This window comes from Gopherus evgoodei, chromosome 4 (assembly GCF_007399415.2).
Source record: "Gopherus evgoodei ecotype Sinaloan lineage chromosome 4, rGopEvg1_v1.p, whole genome shotgun sequence".
NCBI classification, from domain to species: Eukaryota; Metazoa; Chordata; order Testudines; family Testudinidae; genus Gopherus; species Gopherus evgoodei.
The window spans coordinates 102,259,054-102,272,341 of NC_044325.1; the positions used below are offsets into that span (position 1 = coordinate 102,259,054).

At 39.4% G+C, this 13,288-nt stretch overlaps 1 protein-coding gene across 9 annotated transcripts in view; it reads left to right on the forward strand.

Annotated features, from left to right (window-relative positions):
* Positions 1 to 13,288, forward strand: part of MRVI1 (murine retrovirus integration site 1 homolog) — a 133,130-nt gene that overhangs the window by 101,498 nt on the left and 18,344 nt on the right. For all 9 annotated transcript variants that reach the window (XM_030560367.1, XM_030560365.1, XM_030560366.1 and 6 more), the window contains 5 exons: positions 138 to 278; positions 3,042 to 3,173; positions 5,273 to 5,414; positions 8,270 to 8,319; positions 11,481 to 11,588. In XM_030560367.1, the coding sequence (XP_030416227.1) occupies positions 138 to 278; positions 3,042 to 3,173; positions 5,273 to 5,414; positions 8,270 to 8,319; positions 11,481 to 11,588 (573 nt within the window). The remainder of the gene's footprint in view (positions 1 to 137; positions 279 to 3,041; positions 3,174 to 5,272; positions 5,415 to 8,269; positions 8,320 to 11,480; positions 11,589 to 13,288) is intronic.

The following is a 13,288-nucleotide window of genomic DNA, read 5'->3' on the forward strand; positions in this document are numbered from 1 at the left end:
CTGTGGTCCTTACTTAGGCAAAACTGCCAGTGAAGTCAGACAAGTCATATCTTACCAGTAATTTCTTTACCAGAATAGAAAGTTCTAGTATACAATCGCTTTATTACAAAAGCCCTTTGTTTCCCTCCCCCCAACAGACTGTGTTTGTACAACTTTCCTTGGCCTTCAGAAATGATAGTTACACCTTGGAATCTAGAATTAACCAGGCGGAGAGGGAGAGAAATCTTACTGAGGAGAACACTGAAAAGGAACTGGACAACTTTAAAGCAGCCATTATGGTAAGAAAACAGGGATAAATTCTCTTCTCATTTAAACCAGTAAAACTCCACTGATGTCTATGCAGATACACCTGCTAATACCAGATGTGAATTTGATTCACAGACTTCATTTTCTATCGCTTTTACTTTACTACTTTCACCATGACAAGGCAACCAATCAAAGCTTGTAAGTAGGTATCAGAGAAAGATATCCAGGCTTGATAACCTCCAGACTTAGAGCAAGACTGTGGCTTTTATAGACATACTTCCTCCCGGAGCTCCCCAGTCTGCAGAGGAACTGCAGCTATTGTGGCACCCTTTAAGCCAGCAGTGTAGAGAGCATTGCACTGTCCCTCCCCACCGCGCACACACTCTTTGGGGAGTAAAAGACCTGTAATTGTGCTCAGCCCTAGTGTGAGAGAAGGGGGCAGGGCACAATGTAAATTCTGACATGACTGGGAACACTGCAGGAATGAAGTATTTCTGGGACTGCAATGGAGCATTTAGCCATGGAGAGCAGGGGTGGGATCTTATTGTCATTTGGTAATAAACCTAAATGGACAGTTTAGGTATGATATTGAAAGGTGTTGAAGACAGCTCACTCTTCAATATCTTGAAGCTCATGGCTTGATGTAAAGCCTTACTGAAGGTGTTAAAAAGAGGCATGGGAAATGGAATAGTGAGCTTCCACAGGACCCCTTTCGGGTCAATGAAACCCCCTCAGTAAAAATATATGTTGTTCCTGGACTCTTTTCCACTTCTTACATAGCTTCCAAGGTGGCTGTTTTCTGCTTCTAATAAAAGTTTGTCAGCTATCAGCAGTTACCTTTCTTGTCCAACTTTCCAGCTTTCCCTGGATTTTGTAACTGAAATGCCAAATTATTTCAAAATATGTCAAATTACAATACACTGCAAAATTCCTTGTGCAGCAAAAGCAGCAGAGACCTAGGTACCATGGTGATAGCTACAGTATTAGGTAGACAGAATGATGTACTGATCTGGGGTTGATAAATAGTTAAAAAGCATAAGGCAAGATTCACCTATTATATTTGGCAAGCAGGGCACACAAAGTTATGAAACTGAAGAAGGATACAATTAAACAAGGATTATGATGTTTACATTTTTTCATTGGGATTTCAAAACTGCATTTGAGGATTATCTGTACCTAAAAATGTGGGGGTTGTATTGCTGCTTTCTCCCCTGTTCTTGGCTGTTTAGAGAGCTTTAAGTAAGCAGAGATGATCTATTAAATCTCATGTCTTCATTTATAGTAATCCTTTGTGTACATACACATTTTTATAGCTAATGCATAAGGGTGCTTTGAAATGCAGCCTATTAGTCATTTGTAGTAATACAAATATTTCAGTTTAGAATCATTTACTCGAGAGAGATACAGTAAGGATCATGTTAACAACACGGGAGAAAAGTAGCTAACTTCCCCTCCTCATTCCGGTTCACACTGAACAATTTGGACTTAAATGGCTACTTTATATAACCTGAGATGATGTGTCTAATTTTTACTAAGCAGAGTTTTATTCCAAATGTTTTGATCCTTGACAAAGGGGCAAATTAGCCCAGGGGAGTTCCTGTATTACACATGGATCATATTAGGGCCTATGTCTACACCTTTGGAACTCAATGGAACATTGCTTGTTCATTTCTGTAGGAGCAGGCCCATTGAACAGTGTTGCCAACTCCCATGATTCTTTCAGGAGCTTCATGATATTGATGTTTTATTTAAAGCCCCAGCTCTCGAAGACAACTGATAACATGAGAATCTCAGCTTTCATTTTTTAAAAAGGTTTTAGTCCACATGGTTGCATAAAAAAGCTTGAAAATGTAACCTAAAGTCTCAAAGACCAGATGGTGCATAAAACCCCCACACACATTTGTTTAATGTCATGAGACTTAAAAAATAGATCTCATGATATTTAGGAGTCCCCTGACTTCATGATTTTTGAATATTTGGGGTCTGTAATAGTGTAAAAGTCATATTCATGATGACAGATGTAGGTTTTTCTTTCAGGTATATTTACATAAACAAATAAAATCTGAATCACAGATATCCATGTTTATTTCTGATTCAAGTGTCCCTTTGAAGTTACTGCAGCCCTTTGACATTGAAACATGCTATAGAACATAGAAATTTGGGGGATTTGAGCCATTCTTTTTTAAATAAAGTGACAAAGAACTAAATATTACAGAGAACAGCAGTCACGAATTAGGAAAAGAGTTGTTCATTAAGGTCCTGATTCAGCAAAGCATATGAACACATGCTTAACTTAACTATGTGAGTAATCCCATTGAAATCATGTACTTACATGCTTTCCTGAATTGGGGCCTAAATTACCAAAGTGATTTGAGTTAGTATATACAGATATTTCTGATTCATTTCTCACCTATCCACGGGATTATCTGTTTTTTGCAGGGAATACTAGAGAAAGTCATGCTGCTTGCTATTGCTCTTTTTTTCTTTCTGAGTTCTTGAAAAGTTAAGGGTTGATAGCTTATCAAAATGTGAATGTATCATGGAAATTAGAAAAGCTGAAGAGACTTGTTGACATCTACTACACTTGCAAATTCAAGAATTCTTTGGGTTTTGGAAACAGATTTGTAAATGGTTATTACTATAAAGGTTACGTTTCTAAAGTTGTACATGGCCTTTAGCAATGAGACTTCCATTGACTTCAGTGGGAACAGCACTTCAAATGTGCACCCTCTGAATATTTGCCTCTAAAATTCTTATCCCATGCTTTGATGTTTTGGTGCATTCTTTCACTTCAGTCTTCAGCTGCCTTATGGCATCACTATGAACACAGAGAAACTTGCCAGAAGCTATTGGAGGATATTGCTGTACTACATCGTTTGGCTGCTAGACTCTCCAGTCGTGCTGAAATGGTTGGAGCTGTTCGCCAGGTAAGACTATTTTAAAAATCTCCAGCATGTTCCTTGATTTCTCTACTTTAGCTATCACATTTTAGATCTTAATGAAAAAAGTTAATGTTTCACATAGTTGCACATGTATGCACATGTGTAAATATATTATGTCTCTCATCATGCGATGCATTTACACACACCAAATTTTTCTGTAGTTAATATTAATCCTTTGGAATTTATCTGTCATTGTGACTGGTTTAAAGCAATTAATGTAACATCAGATACCATGCTATTGCCCTCAATATGTCATGTGTAAGTAATAGAATGGACACAGAGGGAAACTACCCTTGAAGCCACTCAAGATTTGTATGATACATATAATTTTAAATCATAGATATTTCTCATACAAACCAAGTAATTATAGTAACATTTTGTGTATGAGAGTTTGTGTATAAATGTATGATCTGATCATCATAAATATCAATATGGTCAGTATATATCCATGTATGTGCTGGGATTCAGGTGTGGGAGATAATTCTATTTAGCCTGAGGAGTTGCCAGTCTTGAAAGTCCTTTTAGAACAACTGTTCCATACTCAGCTCTGGCAGAACTTGGCAGACATAGACTCATAGACTCTAGGACTGGAAGGGACCTCGAGAGGTCATCGAGTCCAGTCCCCTGCCCTCGTGGCAGGACCAAATACTATCTACACCATCCCTGATAGACATTTATCTAACCTACTCTTAAATATCTCCAGAGATGGAGATTCCACAACCTCCCTAGGCAATTTATTCCAGTGTTTAACTACCCTGACAGTTAGGAACTTTTTCCTAATGTCCAACCTAAATCTCCCTTGCTGCAGTTTAAGCCCATTGCTTCTTGTTCTATACTTAGAGGCTAAGGTGAACAAGTTTTCTCCTTCCTCCTGATGACACCCTTTTAGATACCTGAAAACTGCTATCATGTCCCCTCTCAGTCTTCTCTTTTCCAAACTAAATAAACCCAATTCTTTCAGCCTTCCTTCATAGGTCATGTTCTCAAGACCTTTAATCATTCTTGTTGCTCTTCTCTGGACCTTCTCCAATTTCTCCACATCTTTCTTGAAATGCGGTGCCCAGAACTGGTCACAATACTCCAGTTGAGGCCTAACCAGCGCAGAGTAGAGCTGAAGAATGACTTCTCGTGTCTTGTTTACAACATACCTGTTAATGCATCCCAGAATCACGTTTGCTTTTTTTGCAACAGTATCACACTGTTGACTCATATTTAGCTTGTGGTCCACTATGACCCTGAGATCTCTTTCTGCCATACTCCTTCCTAGACAGTCTCTTCCCATTCTGTATGTTTGAAACTGATTGTTCCTTCCTAAGTGGAGCACTTTGCATTTGTCTTTTTTGAACTTCATCTGGTTTACCTCAGACCATTTCTTCAGTTTGTCCAAATCATTTTGAATTTTGACCCGGTCCTCCAAAGGAGTTGCAGTCCCTCCCAGTTTGGTATCATCTGCAAAATTAATAAGTGTACTTTCTATGCCAACATCTAAGTCGTTGATGAAGATATTGAACAGAGCCGATCCCAAAACAGACCCCTGCGGAACCCCACTTGTTATACCTTTCCAGCAGGATTGGGAGCCATTAGTAACTACTCTCTGAGTATGGTTATCCAGCCAGTTATGCACCCACCTTATAGTAGCCCCATCTAAATTGTATTTGCCTAGTTTATCGATAAGGATATCATGAGAGACCGTATCAAATGCCTTACTAAAGTCTAGGTATACCACATCCACTGCTTCTCGCTTATCCACAAGACTCGTTATCCTATCAAAGAAAGCTATCAGATTGGTCTGACACGATTTGTTCTTTACAAATCCATGCTGGCTATTCCCTATCACCTTACCACCTTCCAAGTGTTTGCAGATGATTTCTTTAATTACTTGCTCCATTATCTTCCCTGGCACAGAAGTTAAACTAACTGGTCTGTAGTTTCCTGGGTTATTTTTATTTCCCTTTTTATAGATGGGCATTATATTTGCCCTTTTCCAGTCTTCTGGAATCTCTCCCGTCTCCCATGACTTTCCAAAGAGATGAATGATTTGTTTAAATAGTATAGGAGTTACCTCTGTATTTCTCTCACTTTAGGAGAAACGTATGTCAAAGGCCACAGAAGTAATGATGCAGTATGTGGAGAATTTGAAGAGAACATATGAAAAGGATCATGCTGAGCTAATGGAGTTTAAGAAACTGGCCAATCAGAATTCTAGCAGAAGTTACAGTGCATCTGGTAATAATAGTGTTTAAAGGCTTACCTTTAATCACATGGGTTTATAATGCTATTTATCTTGTAAAATTAGGTATTGTGAACCTTCTCAGATACAGAAGCAGATTTTACAAGGCATCTCTCAACACAGATTTGTGGTATAGTATCTGCAAGAGGTTTCAGGCCTGGTTGGATTTCCCTATTTTAAGAGTATCTTTTTGAATTTCCCTTGTATATGACCAAAACTATTTTATCTAACCCTGCAGTTGTCAAGTGCACACCATCTCCCATGAAAGTCAATGGAAATTTGAGAGATAATGTGAGTAAGGTAATAGCTTTTATTGCACCAACTTCTGTTGGTGAGAGAGACAAGCTTTTCAGCCACACAGAGCTCCTCTTTGGGGCTCAAAAAGGTGCTCCCAGCGTCACAGCAAAATGCAAGGTGGAGCAGATGGTTTAGCATAAGTATTAGCACATATTGTAAGGGACCATTCAAGGTAGACTGGTCAGTTAACCGCTCTGCAGTCATAAGACAAAAGAGGAGGTTAGTGGGTTATGGATTGTTGTAATAAGCTGTAAATCCAATGTCTCTGTTCAGCCCATGATTTTTAGTATCTAGCAGAGTTATGAATTTAAGCTCCGAGGCTTGTCTTTTGAAAGTGTTGTGCAGGTTTTCTTTGAGGATGAGGACTGATATTTCAGACATACTGATCGCTTTGTGAAGTGTTCTCTCACAGGTGATAGGGTGATTTTGGCTTTTATCATTTTCCTGTGTGAGTTCCTTCCAGAGTGCAAGGATTGTCTTGTTTCACACACATAGTTGTTACTGGGACATTTAGTGTGCTGGAGATGTACACCACATGTTGTGATAAACATGTGTAGGACCATGGATCTTGAAAGTTGTCGGGGGTCGGTGGGTGTTGATCATTGTAGCAGTGGAAATATGTCTGCATGTTTTGCATCTGTTGTTCTGGCAGGGTCTGGTGCCACTTCGAGTTGGTGGTCCTGGTCTGTGAAGAGCTTGCTTCTGATGATGGGCTTGGAAATGGGGGCTGTTTGAAGGCCAGAAGTGAGGTGGGAGCTCAGGAAAGATTTCTTTCAGGAAGGGGTCCCCATCCTGTATGGGTTGTATTTGCTTTATGATACACAGTTTGGGATGGAAGGTGACAGCTATGGGTGTGGTTGGAGGGAGTTTTATTTTTCTATTGAAGCAGATTCTCTCAGGGTACTTGGGTGGCCCATTCCACAATGCTATCTACTTCTCTGGTGGAGTGTCATTGTTTGGTGAAGGTGGTTTTAGGTGTGTTAAAGGTGTATATCCCTCCTGAACTTTGTCCTCATAGTATATTTCATGGCATCTGAGTTATCTGCCTGTGGATTACATATTTCTTAGTGTTTTGGGGGTGATTACTGGATCTATGAAGGAAGGTGTGGTGATCTGTGGGTTTCTTGTACATGGTTGTCTGTAGGGTTCCATTGCTGAAGCTGATTATAGTGTTCAGGAAATTGATGCTAGTGTGGGAGTGTTCCACACCAGCAACCACCTGTCCATTAAACTTTCTCCAACACTCCAACTTCCTGGACACCACAATCAGCTTCAACAGTGGTGCAATATGTATAGTGTGTGGAGCTGAACTAGTTTAAGAAGTAAATAGACACTGACTACATTGAAATAAATTTAACTACTTGAAGAACAACTGATGATGCATGGGAAACTTAAAAACATTCTGTTTGGAAACAATTCTTGTTTCTACTGTCTATATTAAACATTTTATCTGAGCATTCTTTACTACTAAGAATATTTGCATGAAAACAGGATCTTTGTTTCTTGAGAGAGCTCATGTAAATGGTTTTCAATATAAAGAGCATGAGAAAAAGAAATACAGGAAGTCCATGATAGAAGCAATATTATTTCTAAATGGAACATTTTTCATAGTTTCCAAAAGACATCAGTCACTTTTTAAAAACAAAACATTGGATATTTAATATCTTTATAAAATTTTGTATGTATAGAGTTGTTTTATGGTTGTCTCTAGGATCACAAGTTTGGCTGTTTGTTAAATACTCATTGGACATGCTCTTGCATGTGTTTAGAGTTTGTTTTCAGCAGACATCCGTTCTGCAAAGCTGCTATGTCTCCTTAAAATAGATTATGAAAGCTTTTGTGCAATGCCTATATAATACATTTTATATTTTATCAACTACATTTACTAAGTACAGTTATTCTAGATGATTGTTAGTTATCCAAATACCATAGGCCCAAATTTTTATATTTAATTGCATTACTTGCATGTATGCTTATTTTTACCTGTTTTCTATAGAACTATCTCAGAAGTAAGATGTGATGAAAAGGGATTTATTCCAGTAGGCAATATTTTAAAAGAAATCATTGGTACTTCTTTGCTGTCATTTCTTCGTTGCTTTTGCCTATGTAGCCTACTGGAAGTTTAAGTATTAAAACTTTCTTCTGAAAAATCAGCATGTAGGAACAGTCCACAGGCCAGATTCTGATCTCAATGGCAACTGAAGTCAGTTGAAATAAGTGGAGTCCTTACAAATTTCCATTGGGGTAACTGAGATCAAATCTAGTTCATATATCAATTTTATTTATAGGGATTTAGCCATATAGTCTAACAGACGTTTTGGAGCATGAGCTTTCGTGGGTGAATACCCACTTTGTCAGATGCATGTCAAACATGACATGCATCTGACAAAGTGGGTATTCACCCACGAAAGCTCATGCTCCAAAACGTCTGTTAGTCTATAAGGTGCCACAGGATTCTTTGCTGCTTTTACAGATCCAGACTAACACAGCTACCCCTCTGATACTTGACGCCATATAGTCTAACATTGTTCTTTATCTACTGTCTTCCATGCAGAAGATGGAGTGCCTCGTTCATCTAGATCCATGTCTCTTACTGTTGGAAAGGTATTCTTACAATATTAACAGAAATTAAACTGTTAAGTAAAGATTTTACATAACAAAAGTTCAATCACCATCTAAATATATGGAATTTTATTGCATACTCCAGTCCTGATAAATCTGCAGTACAGTTTGTGTGGTGGACAATTCAAATATTTTGGAATTTTGTAAAACTGAGAATAACTGTATACAGTAATAAATAGTAATTCTTGGAATTAATTGAAAATTTATAAAGGGACCTCATTAATTTGTTTCAGAATAATACTGTTTTAGAGCACAATCCTGCTTTACAGTCCATGGCCAGTTCCTCAGCTGTGACTTTCACAAGTTGAGTATCAGGCCAAGAATGACTATTATGAATAGGGGTTGCAGGATCAGTCTCTTAGGTTCTGAAATTGTCATTCTTAGCAACCACATTATTTCCACAACACCATAGTCATAATCCAGTAGTTTTTAAGGTGTGGCTCACTGATCCAGTCAGCACAGGAAAATCTTTTTTTATTGTTTTGTTAAAGCATTCATAACAGAGAGATTCTCCATGCTTGATATTGTAGCCTGACTTTTTAATAGCTTTAACAAAGCTAGTTTTAACTATGTGGAGAATCCTAGGCTTTGGAGATCCAGCTATAAGGCAGCTCCATAAATTCACTAATTAATACAGCTGAGAACCTATTCATCTAATAGGAAATTTGATGTGTATATGTTGTTCAACTTCTGCATGCTTTATTTCATATTTATATTCCATCATTTGTAATAGTTAGGTCCAGATTGTTCCCAGCCCCATGCAGATACTCAGTAGGAAGAGATAGGGAACAAGACGCCTCCTTTATTTTCCCTCTCTGTCCAGGTGCCACCCATACTCTCATTCCTTGCACTCTTTGCACACAAAGACCAAGAGACTTGAGTATCTGCAGCAGTGCTAGACTTTCCAGAAATGGTAGGGCTGTCCTCCTTCTACCCTTCCATACCAGCAAGTAAAGCTCAGCTGGCATTTGGGGAGCATAGAGCACTGTACTTGGATAAAGATTGTCACAGTGTACATTCAGGCATGCACTCACCCAGCATGTCTGGGAGGCATATTAACTGAGTAGGAAGGTTCAAATTCCATCCCACCCCCATGCTTTTTCTTTTGGGGGGGAAAAAAAAAGCAGCATCAGCCTGGGAAATTCCATACCAAAAATTGTGTTAAGAGAATCTTAAGTTTGCAGAGTTAAATACTCAGAAGTCAGGAACTACCAAGCTAAGGTTGCACGTACCATTTTAACTCCTCTTCATCTCTATATGCATTTTGATAGTCTTTCTTGGTTTACATTTTATTTACTTATTTATTTATAACCAACCAAAAAAAGGGGGAGTGGGGGGATTGAAGAAAAGACAAAAGACCAAACAATGTAAAGGAATGGGAAAAGAGGGAAAGGAGACTGACATCTTGGTTTCCATCCACTATGGAATAACTAAGCTTTCCATGAGTTGGAGAGTTTTCAAGATGATGAGCTATATCCCAAAACATAGTTCTGGGAAGTAATTTTTAAGGAGGTATCTATCATACTAACCTTACTACTTACTCTAGCTGAAACAATTGTATCCTGGAACAGTCCCAAAACATGTGAACCAGTGTGGTTCCAGGAGACCCACATCTGCAACAGCAGTCTGCTTTGGCAAGATCCATGCGCTGTAATCTATGCGGGGACCAGTGTTTTTGCAAGGCATTTCCCTATTGTCTAGGGCTCAAAAATGTACATAAATCTTTGTTTCAGGCCTGTCACAGGCAATCTGAATTAGGAAGGTCTTTTGGGCCAGGAAGTCAGGCTGTAATTGATTGGGTGTACCTACAGATGGAGCTCCCTCCACATCGACTATAATTCTGGCACCTCTGCTGCTCCCGGAGCGTTGGGACCAAATATGTCCTTCAAGAAATGCTTACGCTGTGGGTAATACCATGCCACTGGACCAGGCTAATAGTATTGTAGTTGAAGTACTTGGGAAAGAAGAAACTTGTTCCTCAACTGAGAGACCAAATTATCCCCTTGTCCATCCAGTCTCTCCACATTAATGGTTTCTGATTTATTTTCAACAATGGGCTGCTCAAAGTACAGCATCAATGTGTGAGAAGGGATGGAATTTAATATTTTTAGCCAAACTGGCCCATGTTTATTTGGTTGTTAATATTTATGGGGACATTTTATGATTAAAAGACTAATGGGCTGAACTCAGCCTTCCTGCCAGCGGGAGAAGTTGAAGGCTGATTGTCTTTAATTACACGATTACATACTGTTTCTCAAATTTATAATATTGTATACATTTTCCTACTACCTTATCTTTATCATCTTCTAATCTATACTTAAACTGTTGTAATGTTTTTGTGTTAGACTACAACTTTATGCTTTAATACTTTAGACCCCAATTCAGGAAAGCACTTAAGCACGTGCTTAACTTTTTGAAGTTAGCACTTAAGTCCCATTTACTTCACAGTTAAGCAGGTGCTCAAGTGTTTTTCTGAATAGATACATTTCTGAATCAGGACCGTCGTCAGCAGCCATTATCAGACCTTTTCTTTTCAAGCAATAGGAAGTGCCAACTCGCTTAGGTGCATATCAAGGAATGAGGCACTTAACTACTAAATTAATTTATCTGCCAACTTATCTGACCTATATTTACCAGCAAAAAATCACTCTTACTCTGTTACATTTAATCTGTAATATATTGTATATATTGTAATATAATGTGTACATTTACTGTGTACTTTTCTTATAAAGGATGGTCATGTCTTTGTCTGGTATATATGGAGTGAAACACAGTACTACAGAATGCTAGATATTTGTCTAATTTTGTAGAAAAAAGTGTATAATACTATATTGTGTTATTTAAGAAGCAGTATGTGATCATGCACTTAAAGATTATATCATGATGGATACACCCAAAGGGGGGCAGAGTTAAGGTTGCACATGCCACCACTTCCTGACTTTTGCAATAGTAACATTCTCTTAGTATAGTTTTATGTATGTCTTATCCAAAATAGATAATTATGTTTGCTGATGCTAGTTATAGGTTAAAATATTTCTGTTGTATGGATTGTATGAATCTGCTTCTTTACAATACCTACCAACTATAGGGAATTATCCTTAAGTTGAGCTTCTTGTATAATAAAGTTTGTTGTTTAATGACAGAATATGCCTCGGAGGAGAGTCAGTGTTGCTGTTGTTCCTAAGTTTAACTCATTACACATTCCTGGACAGTCACCTACTACGTCACCCATACCTTCAATGCCATCCCTGGTAAGTAAAAATAAATCTATAATTTGAAGAAATTAACATGTTTCTTAAACCCATTTCATATAGGACTGAGCAAACATTTCTGAAAAATCTGAGCCCATTTGACATTGCAAATTTGAGTGATTCAAACTGAACTCAAGTATATGGTTTAAATTGGGAATATCCATGCTATTCTCTCCTCACCTTTTCTCAGGACAAAAATTTATGAGACCCCCCAAGCTTGAGGAAACGCTTCTAAGAAGCCTCACGCCCCCAAGCCTACCTAAATTGATTAGGGCTTCATTAGGACACACAGGGAATTTCCCAGTGCCATGAGCCTGAGTGGAATCTGTAACCCAACCTTTGTGATGGGGATAGTGATAGGTGGCTATGTAGCCCATGCTGCATAAAGGAAGTACCCCCCTCCAAATCAGTTTCCTTGTCTGCTTACCTTAGGAACCCAGTGATGCAGGGCCAGTGCAACCATTTAGGTGACCTAGGCAGTCGCTTAGGGCACTGGTATTTGGGGGGCGCCATTTTTTTTGGCAGCGACCGCAATGGCAATCTTCGGCCACTCCAGTCACCACCGGCATTTAGGCGGAGGGAGCTGGGGCAGGGGAGCGTGGGGAGGGCCGCCTGCAGCAAGTAAGGGGGGGGAGTGGCATGCAGGGGAACTTCCCGCCCCAGCTCACCCCTGCCCTGCTTCCTCCGCGAGCACACCGTGGCCTCTTCACTTCTCCTGCCTCCCAGGCTTGCGGCGCCTAAGCTGATTGGCGCCACAAGCATGGGAGGCGGGAGAAGCGAGGCGGCCACGGCGTGCTTGGGGAGGAGGCGGAGCAGGGGTGAGCTGGGGCAGGGTGGGGTGCTGCCACAAGGGGGGCGCCACAGGGCGGGTGCGCGGTAGGGGGTGCAAGACAGAAGTTTCGCCTAGGGCGTGAAACATCCTTGCACCGGCCCTGCAGTGACGCTGTATGTCAGCTGACTGGGGCCTCTAGGCAGCTCAAAGTATAATCAGATTCTACATTATAGTTTCTGTTTATTCAGTGGTAATGTACTATGCATAAAAAAGTAAAAATTATCTCCACAGTACAACCCAGCGGGGATGATAATTTCAGTCATTTACTGCTCTGTTAGTGTGACAGCTTCTAATCAACTGTCACAAAAGTCTTCATTATGAACCCAAACTGAAAAACTCATACAACAGAAATGTTTAACTCCCACGATAGCCTGGGATGAGTAGCATATTCAGCTCCTGTGTTGCCTTTTTTGTGTACAGTGGCATAATCTGGTACTACATATTGTTCTTTAAAGAAGAACCAAATAAAACGTGAGCCTAACAAATCTACCAGGTACTCCTAGCTTCAAAGACAGACTAACAGATCCGAGATGACAGATCTAAAACTTTTAAAGTTGTATGGTCAAGGCTCTCTACTGGAAGGCCAAAGCTTCTTTAGTGGGGATTATTGCAGACAAGCAGCTGAAGAGCAGCACGTCTGACAGAAATGTCTTCAGAGGGGCAGTATTTTTAGCTGGGTGAGAGTTAAAATGAATTTTATCTTTAAATTGAATTAAATTTTAAAAACAACATGATTGCATGACTATGTTATGTCATTATGTGCCCACAAGAATTGTTTAAAGGCATGAATGGAGGTGAACATTACATTGTTAAAATTTCTCGTTGAAAACCCAAAAGAGGAAGCACAATTTACAGAAAAGGAAGAGAC